This window comes from Solanum dulcamara, chromosome 11 (genome assembly GCF_947179165.1).
Source record: "Solanum dulcamara chromosome 11, daSolDulc1.2, whole genome shotgun sequence".
Lineage (NCBI taxonomy): Eukaryota > Viridiplantae > Streptophyta > Magnoliopsida > Solanales > Solanaceae > Solanum > Solanum dulcamara.
Genome location: NC_077247.1, coordinates 46706219 through 46726704, shown reverse-complemented (window position 1 = coordinate 46726704; position 20486 = coordinate 46706219). Strand labels below are relative to the sequence as shown.

The 20486-nt window shown below is 33.8% G+C and overlaps 3 protein-coding genes across 3 annotated transcripts; all 3 read right to left on the bottom strand.

Moving 5' to 3' along the window:
* On the bottom strand, positions 1–1830 carry LOC129872979 (zingipain-2-like). Its single transcript, XM_055947950.1, has 2 exons — positions 1098–1830; positions 1–673 (listed from the first exon to the last, which is right to left on the bottom strand). The coding sequence occupies exons 1-2, from the start codon at positions 1543–1545 to the stop codon at positions 90–92; spliced, it is 1032 nt and encodes a 343-aa protein (XP_055803925.1). The 5' UTR covers positions 1546–1830; the 3' UTR covers positions 1–89.
* An 11797-nt stretch (positions 1831–13627) lies between these two features.
* Positions 13628–16896, bottom strand: LOC129874355 (zingipain-2-like). The gene is made up of 2 exons (XM_055949627.1): positions 16386–16896; positions 13628–14293 (listed from the first exon to the last, which is right to left on the bottom strand). The coding sequence occupies exons 1-2, from the start codon at positions 16828–16830 to the stop codon at positions 13707–13709; spliced, it is 1032 nt and encodes a 343-aa protein (XP_055805602.1). The 5' UTR covers positions 16831–16896; the 3' UTR covers positions 13628–13706.
* Positions 16897–18432: 1536 nt separating this feature from the next.
* On the bottom strand, positions 18433–20077 carry LOC129875253 (phospholipase A1-II 1-like). Its single transcript, XM_055950706.1, has 2 exons — positions 19408–20077; positions 18433–19235 (listed from the first exon to the last, which is right to left on the bottom strand). The coding sequence occupies exons 1-2, from the start codon at positions 20053–20055 to the stop codon at positions 18630–18632; spliced, it is 1254 nt and encodes a 417-aa protein (XP_055806681.1). The 5' UTR covers positions 20056–20077; the 3' UTR covers positions 18433–18629.
* Between the last annotated feature and the right edge of the window lie 409 nt (positions 20078–20486).

Below are 20486 nucleotides of genomic sequence, written 5' to 3'. Positions count from 1 at the left end.
TTTGTCACAGAGAAAACATTTTTCATGAAATTTATTTTATTATAATAGAATCTAGATAAAGTAGGAAATTCATGGCAAACTCTAACGATTCAAACAGTTGGGAAAGAAGCGATCTTTGCAATGCCACAATGGCCACCATCAACTCCAACATCTCTAGCAATTCTCATGTATCCTTCCTCACCCCAACTACTGCCCCATGAGTTCTTCACTATCCAATATTTTGTACCATCTTCTTCACTTGTCCCATAACCTATCACTGTGACTGCATGATTCAGCTGAGTGTTGCAACTTCCATCATATATCCCACCTCCGTACAAATGAAACTCCTGGTTAGCAGCAATACCAACAGATATTGGTTGATTCGCTACCGCTTGTAGTAGGGCAGATTCATATGGTGGGACAACTTCGTAGCCACTGATTGTCACTGCTGCTGATTGATCGGTGTTGCAAACATCTTGAGCTTCTTCGTAAGGATAGTTAGTCTCCGTGGTAATGCCCCCGCCATTATTCTTAAGTAAGAAATCGTAGGCGTAAGTCATTAGTCCACCATTACAACCTTTGTTCGGCGTAGTGCAATCCAATAATTGTTGTTCCGATAGAGAGATTAGTTCGTTGTTTACGATTTGATATGCTCCTTCTATAGCTGCCACCGCAGAAAATGCCCAACAACATCCTGTACGTGTGATGAATGGTATTCAAGCCACATGTGTCATAATTAGTTTATTTAAAAATTAAAGTTTAGATATTTTAAAACTATATGAAAATTATTATAAGTAGTGCCGAAAAAATATATGTTAATATATATATATATATATAAATTCATGTAGTTTGACTCTCAAAAAGCAAAATATGACAAATATTTTTGTACGAATCTGTATAATGTTATGACATACTTAACCACAAGTTCAAAAATTTGTTTTAAACTCCGTGAAACTGTACACGGTCAAACTATATCATATCAATTATAACATAGAGGTACAAAGCAAATATCAATTTGATAGACGAAGAAATGTTTTAAAAATTTTGAGGGGAAGTATTATATACTAGGCCAGAGAAAATCAAGTGATCAAAGTAATAAGAATTTGAACTGGTCTTACCACAAACACCTTGATTCTTGATTCCTGTGACACTGCCTCTCTTTCTCCAGTCCATGCTAAATGGAACTTCAGTCACACTATCATATTTAAAGGACGTTGTTGGAGCAGCTGATTCTTTCTGGGACAATGAAGTGTCGAGCCCCATAAATGATGCCGTAAATTCCTCAGTGGTCAGATCAGCATATTTATTGATGGCTAGCTTATAATGCCGAGTTCCGTTCTGGTTGAACGATTCGATGAACTCAACGTTTTCCTTAAATGTTTTGAAGCGATGTTCCTTTTCTATGTCATCTTTGTATACACGTCCATGACGAGCTATCCATTTTTCATGCCTTTCAAGCATAGATAATTGTTTTAAGTCACGGGAAGTTACTATAAAGGTACATAGGCTAAGAATGAAAAAAAGAACAAGAACAATAATATTCTTGAGGCAAATATTGCAAGCCATCGATAGTAAATGTTAATGAAATATATAGAAACAAGTTAAAACCTAAAATAGAGGCTGAGTGATTAAGCACACATCGATGTTAAGAGTTTATATAAGCACAATATCGAGAATTTTCGTGTACAAAAATTTCCAATTGAACCTAAATTGTTAATCATTTCGTTTTCCAGGAATCGACCTAGGAGACTAGGACGACTTCAAGCAAGTTTAAACAATACAAACAGAGAATCTTTTTTCTTTTGGATCAAATAAAACATACTATAGAGAAGGTATGTGGGGAGTATTATTATCTCAGTTGGTTGACTACCTAAATTTCACTTCGTAAGTGAGGGTTCGATTTCCTACCTTGTAATCAATCACATCGCACAGTTTTTCTTTTTGAAAAAGTTTTAGAAAAAAGTAGTAGTAGAGAAGGTACGTATTTATATATTAATTGAGCTATAATTGATTAATTAAGAAAATCTTTTTCCTTTAAGATTCTTATTACATGCAATACAACATAGCTCACTGCGTGATATCTGGACTACTAGCTAGACAAAATAGGAAGAAAAAGAAAAAAGAAGATTATGTCGTCAAAAATATATTATTACTACGTACAGTTAGACCATTTGTCGAGTTATATGCTGTAATTTTGCGTAAGGGTTATGCTAATCTGTTTTGTTACAATTTTATCATAACTAACCCCCCCCCCCCCCCAAAAAAAAAAAAAAAAAGGAACTGAAGACTGTGGTTCTATTGATGGGGCTGCTAAATGTGAATCTAAGGACATTATTGATGATTCCAAAAATCTGGGTCTACGTATTTTACGTAGGAATCTTTGCTTCTCTTGCAACGTTGTTGTCAAATATATAATTAATATGAAAAAGTAGACCAAGACTTGCTCATGCATGTGCTATAGAGTGGAAACCATCTTCGTTTGATTGTTGATTAATTCCCAATGAATTGATGGGAAAATAATATCTATTCATCTTTTTCTCCACAACTTTCACTATTGGATCAATTTACAAAATCTTTACTCAAGAAAAGCACTGAATTAACTAAGTATAAGTAGAGCTGGCAAAATTGACTTACCCAATTCAATTCAACCCAACCCTAAAAGACTAGCGAATTAAATGAATTAGGATGGACTGGCTCTTTTAACTAAAGGGTCTATAAAATAACAGTCCAATCCAATCCTAAGCGGGCTACGGGTTGGAACGGATTGTCCCTTCAATTAAAAGATGGACAACATTGGTCTTTTAGAGAGATTATCGAACATTAATGAACACAACACCAATACGTCAAAAATTCACATGTCCATGATTGCATACACTTTAGTGAAATACTTACAAAACAACATAATAGGCGAGATACAACAGTCAACATTCATACGATTCATCAGAACAACATACATTACATAATCATTTTTTTTCATAAACTAGACAACAAAGGAGAAGCGAAAATTTAGGTATAAACACAAAAGTAAAAGAAATCAAAGATTCATAGTTATAATAACTTCAATTGCCTAGTTGTTGAAGATTTGACAAAATAAAATATTATTTAAAATATATATAATAAGTATTTTTAAAATTTACGACCCATGGGCTGGCCTCTGAGGCTCACGGATTGAGCATATGAGGCTGGCTGGCCAAATGAGGCTGGCTAAAAAGCCTTGTTCCTAAATGGGCTGAAATGTTTTAGCCCAACCCCATTTAATTCAAGGGTTGGGTTGGGTCTGTAGAATTCTCAACAACTATTGAGAGAATCAAGGTTTTGTATTGATGATAATAAATGAGTACAAGTTTCCTTTATGTAGAAGTGAGTTGTAGAGAGTTCAGGCTAACTAAACTTAGAGTTATACTACAACACAAATACAATGAGATTAATTATAAATTAACTACTACACGTTCATAGCAACAACCTAGTCATAATCTAACTCTAACTCATCTAACAGTGAGTCCTACTATAACTTAACTCTTTTAGTAGTCTTTGACAGTCGCCAGGACTCTTATCTGTTGGACCATGTCATTTCTTAGATACATCTTCAACACTTCCCCTGAAGCTAGTGCGTGGTGGAACAGTTACTTCTAGCTTACTTCGAAAGCCAACAAAAACTTTCTTTGTCAATGCTTTTATATGAATGTCAGCTTGTTGATCCTTAGACCTCATAAACTGAGTAAGAAGTTGACCTCTGGACACCTTTTCTTGAACAAAGTGATAGTCCATCTCAACATGTTTTATTCTATCATGCATAACTGGATTGACAGTCATGTGCAAGGCACTCAAGTAATGACAATACAGTATAGGAACTGACTTGAGATACACTCCAAGATCATGAAGTAAATATGTGATCTATGTCATCTCTGCTGCAATGAAGGCTAGTGCTCTATACTCAGCTTCAACACTTGATCTTGCTACTGTGATTTATTTCTTGGAAGTCTAAGAAATATAATTTACACCTTCGTAGATGTTATAACCTGTAGTTGATCTCCTAGTAGTGGTGCAGCCTTCCCAATCAGCATCTGAATATCCATACAATCTACAAGTTGATTATGAGATAATTCTGAGTCTAAAAAGTAAAGTGCCTTTGATGTACCTTAAAGTCTTTTTTAACTCCTTGAAAATGTTCAGTATTGAGACTTTGCATAAACTGACTTGCTAGATTCACTGTGTGTCTGATATCAGATCGTATGAGTGTCAATTACTGAAGAGAGAGGCATCTATAAGACTTCCCACAACTTTCTATAAACAATTCTTTTTAGCTAAAAGAGTAGCAACAGGCTTTTCCAAAGTCATATTAGTCATATCCAGTAACTCCGCAGCATACCTCAGATCAATAAAATCATGAGGTTGATCATGTATACCTCATCTTGCAAGAAACCATATAAAATGCATTTTTGATATCTAACTGCCTGATCCTCCACTTAGAGATAACATTAACGGATAGAACTATCCTAATAGTTGTAACCATAGGGCTAAATGTTTCTTCAAAATCTATCCCTTCAAGTTGTGAGAAACCCCTGGCCACAAGCCTAACTTTGTATTTGTCTACAATCTCATTTGCCTTCAACTTAGTCTTAAACACCCATTTAGAACCAACTAAGTTTATACCAGCAGATTTGGGCATCCATATCCATATTTTATTGTTACGCAAAACATTAATTTCCTTCTTCATAGTTGCACGCCAATACGGGGACTTGAGTGCTTCTTTAGCAGTCTTTGATTCCTTCGAAATATCTTCTTTGTTTTCAATAATAAGTGATAAATGATGTTCCTTTGCCTTATTTTTGGTGATCATATAATGCCTGTATGGTGCAAAAGATGCAGTCATATTCTACTTTGAAAGATTTGGACTGGTCAAAAGTACAGGTTCAGAAAGTAGTGAACCAGCACTTTCAATATATTCCATACTACCATCATCTGATCCTGCATCTGAGAAGTCAGTAGCACTAGCATCATCATTATATATAGGTGTTAAAATATGATCAGTAATACCATCACCAGCAGCATGTGAATCAAAAACAACACTCTCAACCTGTTCCATACCATCATCATTAAAAAGTATAGACGTTGTAATGTAATCAGCAGTCTGTGTAATTAAATCATCCTGCACTTCCTCTGAAGTAGGAGTAGTTGGTGCTTGCACTTTAGGAAAAAATTCAACAAAAGTAGCCAAATGAGGTGAGACATAGATGTTAGTTTGGAATTATTTTGGAGACACAAAGGGTAATGTGTTCTCATCAAAGATAACATGTCTAGACACATACACCCTCCTTGTTGAAGGATGATAACATCTGTAACCTTTATGCAAACTGTTATATATTATAAACACACGTGGATAAGTCTTTGGACTGAACTTGTTACTGCCCTTGATATGTGGAAAACACCTACAACCAAACACCTTTAAGTTGTTGTAATCGGGTTGCTTACCATGTAACTTGACAAATGAAGTCACCATCCTTAAGATTGAGAAGGGAAGTCTATTGATAAGGAACACTGTAGCAAGCAAAGCCTCAACCTATATGAATAAAGGAAGATTAACATGAAATAAAAGAGTTAAACTAGTCTTAATAATATGCCTATGTTTTCTTTCTGAAGATTCATTTTACTCAGGTGTATTGGGACATAAAATGTGTGTGACAATACCATAATCTTGTAAATGTTTAATAAAGTCTACTATGAGAAATTCGCCACCTCCATCATATTGGAATATCTTAATCTCTTTAGAAAATTATTTTTCCACTATTTTCTAAAATTTTACAAACACTATAAAAAATTCAGATTTCTTTTTCAGTGGATAAAGCCAATTACACCTTGTGTGGTCATCTACAAACACTACATAATATTTCATATGCTGAGAAGATTCAATTGGAGCAGGTCCTCACAGATCACAATGTATTTTCACTAAAGGTTCCTTCTCTATTTTATTCCTCAAAATAAATGAAAGCTTAATTTACAACTTTTGCCGAACTGACAACTAGAACAGACAACATGAATTTTATTTCAACTACTAACATTTATGCAACTATTGATACTCTAAACTTTTAAAGACTTCAAACTAGGGAGTCCTAATCTAGTATGCCACATGTTGTCCGATGTGTTCCAATCACGTGTAGCAGTCAAGGCATGAAGGTTGTTAACTTCCAAAGCGTATAGTCCAATTCTCTTAGATTCCTTGATCAGTAATGTCTTTGTCTTCTTGTCTTTTATAATAAAATCAGTTTCATCAAATTCAAGAGTGCAATAATTAGCCTTTGTAATCTTACTAACTGAAAAGTAGATTCTAAGTAATCTTAGGAGCTACAAGAACCTTTTGTAATTTCAGACTTGATTTAATAGTATTCCCAACATGTGTTATATCTAATTGTGATCCATTGCCAAGAATGATTTTATCAGATCCATTATAGTTTTTAAGATCAGACAGAATACCTGATTTATTTATCATATAACTACTAGCTCATGAGTCCACATACAAGATATCATCAATGGCAGATCTATTTGGATAATTAACACAAACTAATATTTGTGGTAGTTCTTCAGTAGATTCGTAGGAGTAGTCCCACCTGTAAAAACACTTAAAAGCAGTATGGTTATTTCTATCACAAATTTGATAAGACACAGTACTACTCCTTTGCTTGTTTGAAGAACCTGTTCCTTGTCCAGCAGGCTTGAAGCCTCGTCCTCTGGAGTTGAAGTTGTTGTTTCCTCTTTCCTTACCCCTTTGGGCGGAGAATTCCATGCTTTGATTCTATGGTGACACCTCTTCTTCATCCTCCCTCATATTAAAACCTCTAAGAGCATTAATAAATTGATTAAGAGTGGGATATGGTGCCTTACCTAGCTTCACAGTCCTGAAGGTCTTGTACTTGAAAACTAAACCTCTAGCAAAGTTGATTACTTTACTATCTTCATCCACAGGTTTGTGAATGGCTGCAAGACCATCATATATACCCTTGAATTCCTTGATGTATTCATCAATCTTTTTAGTTCCTAGCTTAACATTTTGCAGTTGTTGTTTTAGCTGAAATTCCTTATCTTTTGTTGCTTAAAAATAGGCTTCTTCCAAGCATTCTCACATCTCCTTGGCAGTTGAGCAGCCCACAATCAGGTACATGCTTTCTTCCGTCAAGGTGCCTAAGATTCGACTCCTAAGCAACACATGTTTCTCCTCCAGTCATTAATGCAATCACTGTTTTCTGCATCCTTCTCAACAACTACAACTTTCTCAGCAGTCTTTCCAGTGGAACAGCTACTCTGAGTTGGTTCAGTCGTTGTGATGAGATAGGTTTATCTCATCACTTGAATCAACTACATTATTTATGTCCTCCATATGAGATAATTCGTTGGTTTGAGTTTAATGGAACAGGAGGCAATGAGGTGATGAAGAGAGGAGGTGGATTGTATAATGATGGGAGGAGCCATTATAATTTGGACGTGGGATTTTGATTTAGATTCAATACTTTAAATAGCGGAAGAGCTTTAAAGCTCTGATACCATGTAGAATTCTCATCAACTATTGAGAGAATCATGGTTTTGTATTGATGATAATAAATGAGTACAAGTCCCTTTTATATAGGAGCTAGTGTTAGAGTCTTAGGCTAACTAAACTTAGAGTTATACTACAACATAAATACAATGAGATTAATTACAAATTAACTACTACACGTTCAAAGCAGCAACCTAGTCATAATCTGACTCTAATTCATCCAACAGTGAGTTCTAGTATAATTTAACTTTTTTAGTAGGTTTTTGACAATCGTCAGGACTTCTATCAGTTGGACCATGTCGTTCAACCTGTTTCTTAGATGCATCTTCAACAGGGTCTACCTCATGGTCCAAACCCATTTTGACAGCTATAAGTATTAGCAACTACCACCACTTCTAGAAACGAAATAGCCAAAGAATTTACTAGTTGTGTCCTATGTTAATTCATCGCTAAATAACTCTTAATAAATTTTATTATTTTATAATCCGTCTAAATGAGATAAATATGATATTTTTTATTATTTAACTACTGAATTTTATCCGTCACTTATTGGTTGTTTTCTAGTAATGTACGTGTTGGTAGTGATAGAACAAAAAATACACTAGATATCTGAATATGTATTTAACTTGAAAGTAATAAAATAATAACTAGTCAAAATCACTTTTTCCAACTTGAAACTCATTTTCAAGTTGATGTTGGATATTTAACCAACTAATTAGACTGTTCTTATTAAAAAAAGGTTCCACATTCTGATAAATATATTATTAAAATAAGATGTTCTTTAACTCCACCGAGTTTGGGAAATTCAAAGATTTGGTGCTCTTATTCTATCTTGTTTTAGACCTTCCTCTTCACAATTTTCTCGTGTAACTTCACCGCCCGGGAAATTATTATAAAGATAAGTGTTAAAGTTTCAAGTTGATGAATAAATCGAAACGAAAAAAAAGATCATTCTTGCTTAGCAACTAATTAAGCGTGCTTCACTTCACAAATGAAAGTTTTCGTTGATTTCTTTATAGAAAGTCCTATTTATAATAATAATTCATAAGAAGTGAGGTAGTCTAACAATCTGTTTCTTCATTATAGATAAGCCAATGGGGAAGGAATTTGGGCCAGAAAACTTCTGAGTAGTTATTTGAAAATTTTGAGCCTAGACCAGACTTGGACAAAATCTAAGTCAGGTGAGATCTGGGTAATCCGGTAATGGATGGTGGATTAAATTATAAGTTTGATCATTTGAGTTGATAGCCAAGACATTAAGGAGCATGTACGGCTTTATGGAATCGAATTCGGGCGAGTAGAACTCCCGTAATTGATCTTGACAAGAAAGAATTATTTTGAAACGTCAAGGATTTGGGTGTGTTGCGAAATAGGGGTTTCAAACTCAAATTTTGAGTCTCTATTTTCGTACAATCCGCCACGAAGGGATGGACCCTCCATGGCGGCCAGTCACGAATTTAATAGGTAGAACTTTCAACAACGGGATTATTTCTGCAATTTTATTTTTGAGGGCTAAAGGGTGACCTAGGGTAGTTTTTTTGTTTTTCCACCAATCTCTTCGGTAAAGGTAAGTAATCCATTCCTCTATTGTGTAATTCTGTCACACCCCAAGAGGGTACCCTAGGCGTGGCCGGCATTTGAAAACCATTACTAGTCTCTAAGCAAACCACTTGGTCTGATCACTCATTCACTCAATCAGCGGAAGACTTAATGCAATAACAAGAGACGTTCTAGTGAGCTAACCAATTCAAAACAATCTTTGAAAATTAATCCAATCTTATAAATAAAAGTTTGAGTAAAACAAATTCAAAAGGGACGTCAACTCAATTCTACTCAGTCTATGTCTATGAAGCCTCTATAAACTATCAAGAAGGTGCCAAAACAATTTCATGACTATCTCAAAAAAAACTACTCATAAACAATGAATAAAATAACTATGATTCCTCCGAAAGCAAGGAGGTCTCACCACTATCAGGAAAGAAATGGATCTTCAACGGTACTCTTGTTGAGGATCTCTAATACAAATGTCTGCATTATAAAACGATGCAGGCCAAATGGCGTCAGTACATAAAATGTACGAGTATGTAAAACTACATGAAAATAATAACCATCAAGATAGAATAAGCTCAAGATATACTCAACTTAGGTTAATAACTCAACTTAGTAAACTAGCACAACTTTGAAAGTAAAACTATGCTTTAAGGACTCAATAATATGCAACTCAAACCAGATCATGTCATATACTATCATGCACGATTTAGAAGTTTCTCTAGTTTGACAACTATCACCTATGAGCCGGTGATGTACAACGAGCCGACGTTGTTGTCAAATCTGTCCGATACTTTGTCAAGGTAGGGACGAATCAACCAATCTTGAATCCACAATCAATCAAATCAAATCCTCTTTTGGGATAAAAATGGAAACATTCGATTTTGCGGTTCTATCCTCTCTTACGCTGGCTACGTAGTTTATTGAGTTTGAGTTATTATTTACTCTCACTCAATTCTGTGTTCAATACTCCTCCAGACTCAATATGCTCATAAGACTCCAATCAACCCCTTCGGTTAACTCAAATCAATAAGTTCAATCAAACCATTCGACTAGTGTCATTGGACCGTTTTCAAAACTCAATCTCATCTCAAAATATTAGGCTCTTTCAAATCAACTCAATTAAATTAACTCATTGAGACTCAGTACTCAATTCTTTTAAAAAATCTTTTTAAAACATGCAAAAACTTAATTTAAAAATCATACTCGTTAAATACATTACAATTGTTAATCTCAACTCAAAATAATGCATAGTAAAATTCTGATCAAAATAATTATAATTTTAGAGACTTTTTCAACTCAACTCATGCTAGGCTCAATCCTAGTCAGGACAATCACAATTCGTATCTTCAAACTCAATTTATGCATAAAATCAAATACAATCCTCAATTAGGATTCATATGAATGAAAACACGAATATGTATCGCAAATAAGTTACTTAACTTATGAATATCATCAATACGTGTTTAAATAGGTACTAGAAACTTAACGAGATAATAGATAATTCAAGAATTCAACTCAAGAAACTCAGGATCACAAACTCAAACTCAATTCAGGTCAATAGAATTGAAAGGAAACGTGGATGAACTCAGTCCAATATTTAGGTTAGCCTTACATACCTGGAATGAAGATTATATAAGCGAAAATTAAAGACTTGGCTTGAAACTCTTGAACCTTAGCTTCTCCCCTTCTCTCCATTTCTTGCTCTAAATTTTTTTGGATTTTTAATGAGAGAAACCCCCCTTTAGAAACTGATAACCGAATTTTTTATCCCAAACATCGTGGGTTAAGTATAGGAGGGGTGGAGAAAATACCAGAATGCCCCTCATTAAAACTGAAAATGGACCATAAAAATACATGTAAATCACATTCAAGGAATGCATTTTTTGAACAAATCTTAAATCGCATTCCTGGCATGTGATTTATAGCCAATTTTGAGCGAATGAGATTTTTGGTCAGATTTTTGGAAAAATTGCACTGTGGGGGAGCCGGTCCAGGATGTGGACTGATTGCGCACCTTTTTCGAAATGCAATTTTACCCCCAAAAAATTATCTTTTGATCTGTTTGGCCTAAAATTTAATCGAGACCACTTTTTCACATGATTTTCCCCCTGATCGATAAACCTGCCTTGGATTGGCCAAAAAGGTTAGGAATGATACATTATGCAAGCGCGCTATCCTCCAAGGGTATTTTGATAATTTTCGAGCTATAACAAATTTGATTCTTAATCATTAGAATATATAAAAATTAACTTGTGGAAAGATTTTGCCCTGAAATTAATGGTGTAAAAAGTCCTAGTCGGCCTGAAATTAATGGTGAAAAAAGTCCTAATTTTTTTAGTATAATCAAATCTTCGTGTTAATATTATATCAATAATAAGTATTTTCTTCATTTATCTTTGTATAATGTTGATTGAAAAATTTTCATATGTACTTTTTAATTAAATAAAAAAAATACATTTTTTATAATAAATATTTAAAACAAATTTTTTCTATAAAATAATCTTAATATTAAAAGTGCGTTGTAACTGTACTTTTTCATAAGATTCTCATAATTTTTTTAAAAATGAATAGTCGCACACAAAATACTTTTCAAATGAATTACTCAAACACAAATAATTTTTTATCGAAAATATTTTTCTGAAAAGCTATTTTAATAAAAATACTTATAAAAATAAATAGTTTCTATCAGTTTGGCCAAACATGCTAGAATTCATCTTTGATTAATTTGATTGGCCAGAATATATTTTATTTGCACATTTGGTACTAATAATATAATTGGTTGATTGATTTGCCGGATACCACTTGACACATGTCAGGATCATCGGATTGTACATTTGATTTTACACACCATGTTACTTGTCCCGTGCTATGAGCTTGACCTTTTTGATGAAGTAATACCCTATTGGACTCATTTTGTGAAGCCGGATTACACAACTTAGCCCAAGTTATATTTGATTTTAAATTTAAATTCATATTACTAGACTAAAATAATAGATCTTCATTTACGTCCAATATTATTTGAACCTAGGAATTTAGCACCACAACTATATAGGACTTACAATACATTTTAAAATTTCAGAAGCCTGCGTTTGAAAGGTTTGAAGTGAACATATATATACCTGAGTCAACAGTCAAGTCAATGGTAGGCTACATTGGCCAAGCAAGTTGAAGGCAAATCCTTTAAGCTGTTTATATCGATCAAATAATTTACCATAATTTTGTCACATACAGATACATCCGAATCTATCAGATGTTGTGCGTGAATTGCAATCACGAAATGCAATTGCGTGTGTTCTCAAAAATCAATTTTAAACTTTGACGTTGAAGTTGATCTAACCATTTTTTATTTGCTTGGTTTAGATCCTATGAATTTCTATCTTTAAAGATCCTGGAATGGTGAATGAATATTCGAAGAAGAAGAAAAAGTGTGAGGAAGATGGTGAAAATGTGGGGCTCATTTTATTATATTTTAAAAAAAGGAAGAAAGAATTAAAAACAAGATTTAAAGGTTTCACACGCTCAAAAATTTGAGTGAAAGTCATACTTTGCCATGTAGAGATCCACGAGAAATATATGTGTCATGTAGAGGTGTCTATGTGCTTATTATGAAGAAAAAAATAAAGGCCTTGGCAATGTCCATCAATAGTATAACTAGGAAGTAGGAACCCAATTTTGCCGCGGAGCAAAATTTGACCGTATCATTTAAAAAAAAAAAAGAAAAAAAACTTCTTCTATTGATTAATTTATTCAGGAATCACGAATTACTAGCTATAGCCTTGGTAATTTCTTCTACATAATATTAATAAGCTTGTTGTAAAAGAAATTTATGTTGGATTCGAAATCGCGATGAAACTAATAATTACAAATCATGCAACGATAAATAAGATGACACATAAAAATTATACTAAAAAAACATAATATTATTATAGAGAAATTTTCGTATGTAGCCACTCAAAAATATCTTAATTATGCTCCATAGCTATAATTTGGTAATTTCAATTCATAGCTATAGTTATAGCAGTGTTTGTATAATTCGTACAGTATTTGTATATGTTTGTATAATTCGCTATATAATTCATAGTTTTTGTATAACATTTGTATATTTCACTATATAATTCATGCATAATGTTTGTGCGATTCGCTATAGAATTTGTAGTGTTTGTATATTTCGCTATACAATTCGATTCGCGCATAGTATTTGTATAAATCGCGCGAATTATCCTAAACTCGACTGTATAATCGTGCAAATTATACAAAATTCAAACTGTAATTACAGCTAGATGTTTGCCGCGATCCATAATTAATTCAATCTATAGCTATGTTAGCTAATTAACTAATATTTATTTGTTTATCCTCGTAATTTTTCCAATATGATTTTGGCCAATTGGTCTAAAAAAACTAATATAAAAAAACATTAAAACTATTGGGAGAAAACCTCTCATTAAAACAAAACTCCTTAATAACTATATTACGGATGTTATTGTATTCTAAATGAGAGAGAAGAAAATATTTTCTCTTTATAGAAGTACAAAAATTTTCCTCCAAAAAAGGAAGGCTAGATATGGTAGATTGGTAGTCATTAGTCACAAAAACAACTTTTTCCACAATTTTTTTCTTCAAAGTAGAACACGTACAATAATGATAGAATTCAAACAATTGGAAAAGAAGCCATCTTGGCAATGCCACAATGGCCACCATCAACCCCAACATCTCTAGCAATTCTCATATATCCTTCCTCACCCCAACTACTCCCCCATGAGTTCTTCACTATCCAATATTTTGTACCATCTTCCTCACTTGTCCCATAACCTATCAATGTGACTGCATGATTTAGCTTAGAGTTGCAACTACCATCATATATCCCACTTCCGTACAATTGAAACTCTTGGCTAGCAGCAAGACCTACAGATATTGGTTGATTCGCTATTGCTTGTAGTAAGGCAGATTCATTTTGTGGTACAACTTCGTAGTCACTGATTGTTACTAATGCTGCTGATTGTTGGGTGCTGCAAACACTTTGAGTTTCTTCATAAGGATAGTTAGTCTCCGTGGTAATGCCCTCGCCATTATTCTCAAGTAAGAAGTTGTAGGCGTGAGTCATTAGTCCACCATTGCAACCATTGTTCTGCGTAGAGCAATCCAATAGTTGTTGTTCCGATAGTGAAATTTGTTCGTTGTTTGCGATTTGATATGCTCCTTCTATAGCTGCCACCGCTGAAAATGCCCAACAACATGCTGTGTACATGTGATGGTGTATTCAAGTTAGTTGTGTGATTAGTGTTGGAGCAATATTATTATTCTCTTATTTTGCTATTTAATCTATGGAAGAATTTTGCATCAATAAATAGTGGTGTTTCTTTTTTTGTGTAAAGTATGACACTACTAGAAGTTCGTTGTTTGCTGACTACCAAAGAAATCGGAATGTAATCGGAAAATGACATTTCCCGATGACTTACCGACTATTTTGAGTAGTCGGCATACTGAACGTCGGAAAATACGGGAGGTTTCACTACGGACTCAACCAGTACAAGTGAACGATTATCATCATCATCATCAATTCTTCTGTTTAATATTTCGAGAACAAAATCAACTTTACATTTGATGTAGAATGCATTCTCCCTTTCACCATAACCGGACCAATCCGAATACGAATATCAGTCAGCATCAATATGCGATTTAACAAAATCAAAACAATTTTACATATGAATTTATTTGAATTTAATTTATTCTGGCAGTGTATTGACCCTTTCGTATTTGGAAATAGGTTTAATTTGTCAGTAATTAAAGTTTCTCACACAAAGAGTACTGAGGAACCTGCGGGCAGTGTAATGACCTTCATATTGGACCTACATATCAGTGTTACACAAAATCGGATCACACTAGTTATTAATTAAAGTTTCTCAGACAATGAATAAGCTTTTTACGGTTCACAATCATCAACCTACGGGCTGATGATATTACCCACATAACCTTGGGTGAATTTTATTAGTAGAAATTTCAAAAATTAAAATATCTTACCTGCGGGCCGCAACGAAGGAGCAGAGTTGAACAGTGAAGGTGCTGCAAGGTGATAGAGGAGCGTTGCGACGGCGAATATGAGCTACAATGAGGTACCACGACGGCAGATAGGGGGTTGCGACGGAGACAGAGAGTAAAAAGGAGAGCTTAGGGTTTTTAGAGAAAGGGGGAGAGTGTACCCTTGCTATAGTGATGAATAACCTCTAGTCTAATATTAAAAAAATATTGAAGTACTCGAACAATTAAATTATTTTTTAATTAAAAATATTGTAATATGACCGACTAAGTAGTCGCTATTTAATAATATTTTTTAATTATTTTAATAAGTTTTTTATTATTGTGATCGAAAACTAGTTAATTATTTTATTAATCTTATTTTATAAAATTTTACGACTTTAGTAGTCGCAATTACGATCAGATAAAATTTCAAATAAATCCAATAATATAAATTTTAAATTACCGATTACTGTAGTCGATAAACTATCCAGACTTCCAACTACGTATTTGTAGTTGGCAGTTGTAGTCGGAAAATAGCTTGTTTCTAGTAGAGTGATAATTATGAGAAGTGTGGAAAAATATTATAGTGTGTAGTAAAATTAGTGTAGTGAAAGAGAGAGTTGAGACAATGAAAAACATTCTAAGTTCTCCAACTTATTCACTACTCAAAGAAGAAACAATATTGAAGTAAGGTGTTCTAATGACGGGGATTTAAACTCAGAACTAATTTGGAGTTATTTTAATTTTACAATATTATTGGGTTGGTGTATCCTGAAGAAGAGAAGACAATTGTTATACTGCCGGATTAGTGTCCTTGCCCGCGCTGACATCTATCGCCGAAAAATGAAAGTTTAGTGCTGTGATTAAGGAATTGCAAAAGTTTCTTGAGTTCGTTATTGTTCTAGCCCTCCTAGCTCCATAATTGTACTTTATGACTACAATCATTGACATCCATTAATAAATATTCTGTGCCGCCTGAATGATTATTCTTTTTTGGTTCAATATATTTTCAATTGCATATAAATTGTGGTAGAAACACCAATAATCTATTTAAAAACGGCTGATATCTTTTATAAATTTGGAAATAATTGAACTTAAATTTTTGATTTATCCTTGATGAATGCGACTTTTATAGTGCACAAATGTACTGACATTTTAGAGACCTCATGATTCTAGAGGCTGAATTATAACCACACAAATCTAATGTGATGACATAACCACAAGTTGGAAAAAATCATTTTTAATTTCTTAAGCTTCTTGCAATCAAACTAAGAGTATATCAAATTAATATGTGAACAGAAACTGCTCTTACCACATACACCTTGATCTTTGATTTCTGTGACACTGCCCCTCTTTCTCCAGTCCATGCTAAATGGAACTTCAGTCACACTACTATATTTAAAGGACGTTGTTGTAGCTGCTGATTCTTGCTGGGACAATGAAGTGTCGAGCCCCATAAATGATGCCGTAAATTCCTCAGTGGTCAGATCAGCATATTTATTAATGGCTAGCTTATAATTCTGAGTTCCGTTCTGGTTGAACGATTCGATGAACTCAACGTTTTCCTTAAATGTTTTGAAGCGATGCTCCTTTTCTATCTCATCTTCGTATGCACGTCCATGACGAGCTATCCATTTTTCATGCCTTTCAAGCATGGATAATTGCTTTAAGTCACGGGAAGTTGCTATAAAGGCACATAGGCTAAGAATGAAAAAAGGAACAAGACCAATATTCTTGAGGCAAAACTTGAAAGCCATCAATAGTAAATGGTTATGAGATATTGAAATGGGAGCTAGCTAAAACCTAAAAGAAAGATTCAGTGAATAAAACATTTCCAATTGAGACTAAAATGTCTTATCATTTCGTTTTCCAGGAATCGACCTATTATAACTTTTTAGGAGACTAGCTAGACGACTTCGAGGCAAGTCTAAACAATACAAAAACATTGTAATCTTTCTTTCCTTCTTTCCTTTTTTATTTTTGGTTGTCAAAGAAAACATACGTTAGAAAGTAATCTCCTAACCCTCCTTTTGTAAAGAATAGAATTTTTATTCTTGTGTTATATTTTGAGGGAAAATCGAGCCCTCCTCTGATAGTTATTCTCATGTATATAACACCCAGGAAAAATTTAACTAAAAAAAAAAGGCTTGAGTTGCTTCATGCATATACACCTTTACTGTCGATATTTCTTTTTTAGGCTTCATATAATTTTAAAAAGTGACGAAGTTCCAAACGGCTGGCAATTTCTCCAATGAGGAGATGGAGTGGTATATTTGTTGACTAAAATTAATTGTTCAAAAGTTAAAATGGATCAAACTTGTACAGCTTTTAGTGCGAAGTGTACTTTGTTATAGTTGAACAATTTGCAATCATAACAAATTATAATGCCCCCCACTTTTACTTAATTCTTTCCCAACTACTTTTTTCCAATATGTATATTAGCAGCATAATAGTCATGGCTATAAATTAATTCCATTTTTGTGTCACACTCCAATTAATCACCAAATAATTAATTGCTCCGCACTGCACCTCGTTTCTCGCCTATTTAATATTCTCATTTTTATTGATTCCTTGTTCTTGGTGGACTTATACCTGGGAAAAAAATAAATAAAGGATAAAGCCATCATCGTTAGTCGGAATATTTTTTTTTTTGATTTTTTAAAACGAGTCTGTACACATATAGACAGAATTGCTACTATATAATGTACAAATCATAAATGCCTTGTTTTCACATAAAGCAGACCAAGAACATTCAGTACTTAGAAAACTTGATAGATTTTATCAATTTGATGTTGCTTGATAACTACTCTGCTTTTGTATACTACTAAAAAAAAGATAGAACTACTGACAAAATTAGTAACTAAAAAGCAAAATTAGTTGTTAATTCTACTTAGTGACGAATTATCAAAAAATCATATACTATAGGTAATAGCATCATAGAGCAGACCAGGTAATCATCTAGAGTTACATGATATGACTATTTTACCATATTTTGCATGAATTAATAGACTAAGCATTATTTTACCTTCCTGAACTACCTAAAGGACGATGCCGGATGGACAAAAATTTGATCGATAGCTTCAGGATTAAAGCAAATCAAAAACTCCTTTACTCTTCCGTATAATGGATAAGTCATCTGCTTTCTTAATATGTTGCTACTGTTCAATTATCCCATATTACAAGGAGAGGTCCATCTTCGCCAAGAAAGTAATACATAACTTTACTAATAGAGGTCCGATATGGGTTTGTCCATATCTATCAACTTTTGTTTGAGGAGGTTAGGTATATATTACTTTTTGGATTTTAATTTAATTACAAGGTAATTTTATTTTTTAAATAAATAATTAAAAGCATAAAAGAAAACATCAAAATTACTCATATTAAACATTGCAAGAAACAGATCAACATACAAATTTATCCTCTGTGATAAGAGGAACCATAGTACATACATACTCCTATATAATACAATATAGGATGTGATTTTTCCAAACTGCTCACGAAAACCTTTTATTCAAACATTACACGAAAGAAAACAAAATCACATGATTTAGCTCCCTTAGAAGTCATACTCGTCGCGATCCAACATAAGCCAAGATCCATCTTCTTGTTGAACCATCCCTCTGTGCTTCTCAACCCACCAAATCGCAGGAATACAATATTCGTCTTTCAGTATGTTCCACTGCTTGTTGACAAGTGAGATATCACGATTCACCTCTAGTTTAAAACCTGCTAAAAGTCCTAAACCTTGAGTGCCAGCAACTCCATGCAAGTATGGCTCCAACAAATGCCAGCTCACAGGTTCTCCAGGAGGCTTCACATAGGGAGATTTTGTGGTATCAATCATTAGTTCTTTCCCAACGTCGAAATAGCCAATGGGTGGGTATTTGGGAACAATATCCATTAAGTTGTGAATCCTCAAGACGTGAAGATGCTTCAGTTTGGAAAATGCATTGTGAAAATTGAGATCTCCAACTTTAGGACTTGCGAATGCAAAAGCAGTAACCGGGAATTCCTTGCCTTCACTTGTTTTGTTAATACCATTGAAGGTTATGTCAACTGCATTTAGAGTTGCAAGTGATGCACCTAGGCTATGTCCAGTCACAGTTATGCTCGCCTCTTCATGTTTATATTCCTCAACCAATCTTTTCACTTCTTTGATCACCTAAAACGAAGAAAAACGACGAATAATATAATCAGACTCTTTAGCTTCATTAAGGACAGTTTATATTGAAAACGAAATATTAACTGAGAAGTAATTAATTAAAGATCAATCGAGATATTCTTTTAAAATCATAGAAATAAATTAAATATTATCTATGCTTGTGAACATGCACCTGGTCTCTGACACTGGTTTGATTAAACTGTGATCGTGAACTTGCTGATGTATAAACATTGTAGAAGCCATGATGCACCAAAGGTTTAAACAAAGGAAGCAAACCTCCATCACCAAATATTTTGGGTGCTGGGATAAGTAAAAATTGGAGGTCATTTACCCACTCCAGCTTCTGTATAGTTCCTCTCCAATTAATCACAATATCCCTCCTTCCTAGTGAAACTTTACCCTCATCAGTAGCCACAGCAATGTATCCCATAAAATTTGATTCCTTACTCCATGCTTCTCTTGAAAATGATTTCACGATGAAAGCATCAGGAAGTGGAATGGATGAGGTAGCATAGAAGAATTTGGTCACGCGATACTTGTTTGGGTCAAGTCCAACCTTAGTAAAGAAATTTTCCATCGAATATCTGCTAGCTCCTGCATATTTGGATGCCCTCTCCGTAATGAAAGTGTCGTAAGTTGCATGAGCCAATTCTCCATATTGAATGATATATTTACGAAGCTCAAGATCCAAGGGTTTTAATAGCCCATCCCAATTGTTTTTCCCACTTAGTTCTTCCCATTTCTCCGCCATGCTACCCATTTTTTTTTCTTCTTTTATGTTTTTTTTCACTCTATTTTTCTTTGGTAATGTGAACAACATTAAGCCCCTGAATTTATAGTGAAGCAACTATGTTTATCTCTAAGGCTTCTCATGCGTGAAACACGTTTTGCTTTTTATTTTTTTTCTTTGTCAACAAGGTCAGAATACATGTCAGAGGCCAATAATAATTGAAATGACAAAGCAAATAGTGCTAATACTAGCTAGTAATTATTGAATTTCTGAACTTATCAGAATATCATCCGTCCCCAATGCAATGTCACATACTAAAATTTACCATTTTCTGAAATTTGCGTTAAAAGCTCTCAAACGGTAAATATCATTCCAAACAGACACTATCTTTCTCAACAGGCATTTTTGCACCTATTGAGTCTCCAACTACTGGTTATAAATTTTTATAGCCTTCGCCTCATTTCACTACTGAAAATCTAAAATTCTTCTCCTCTTCTTTTGTGCATTGTTTTCATACATAA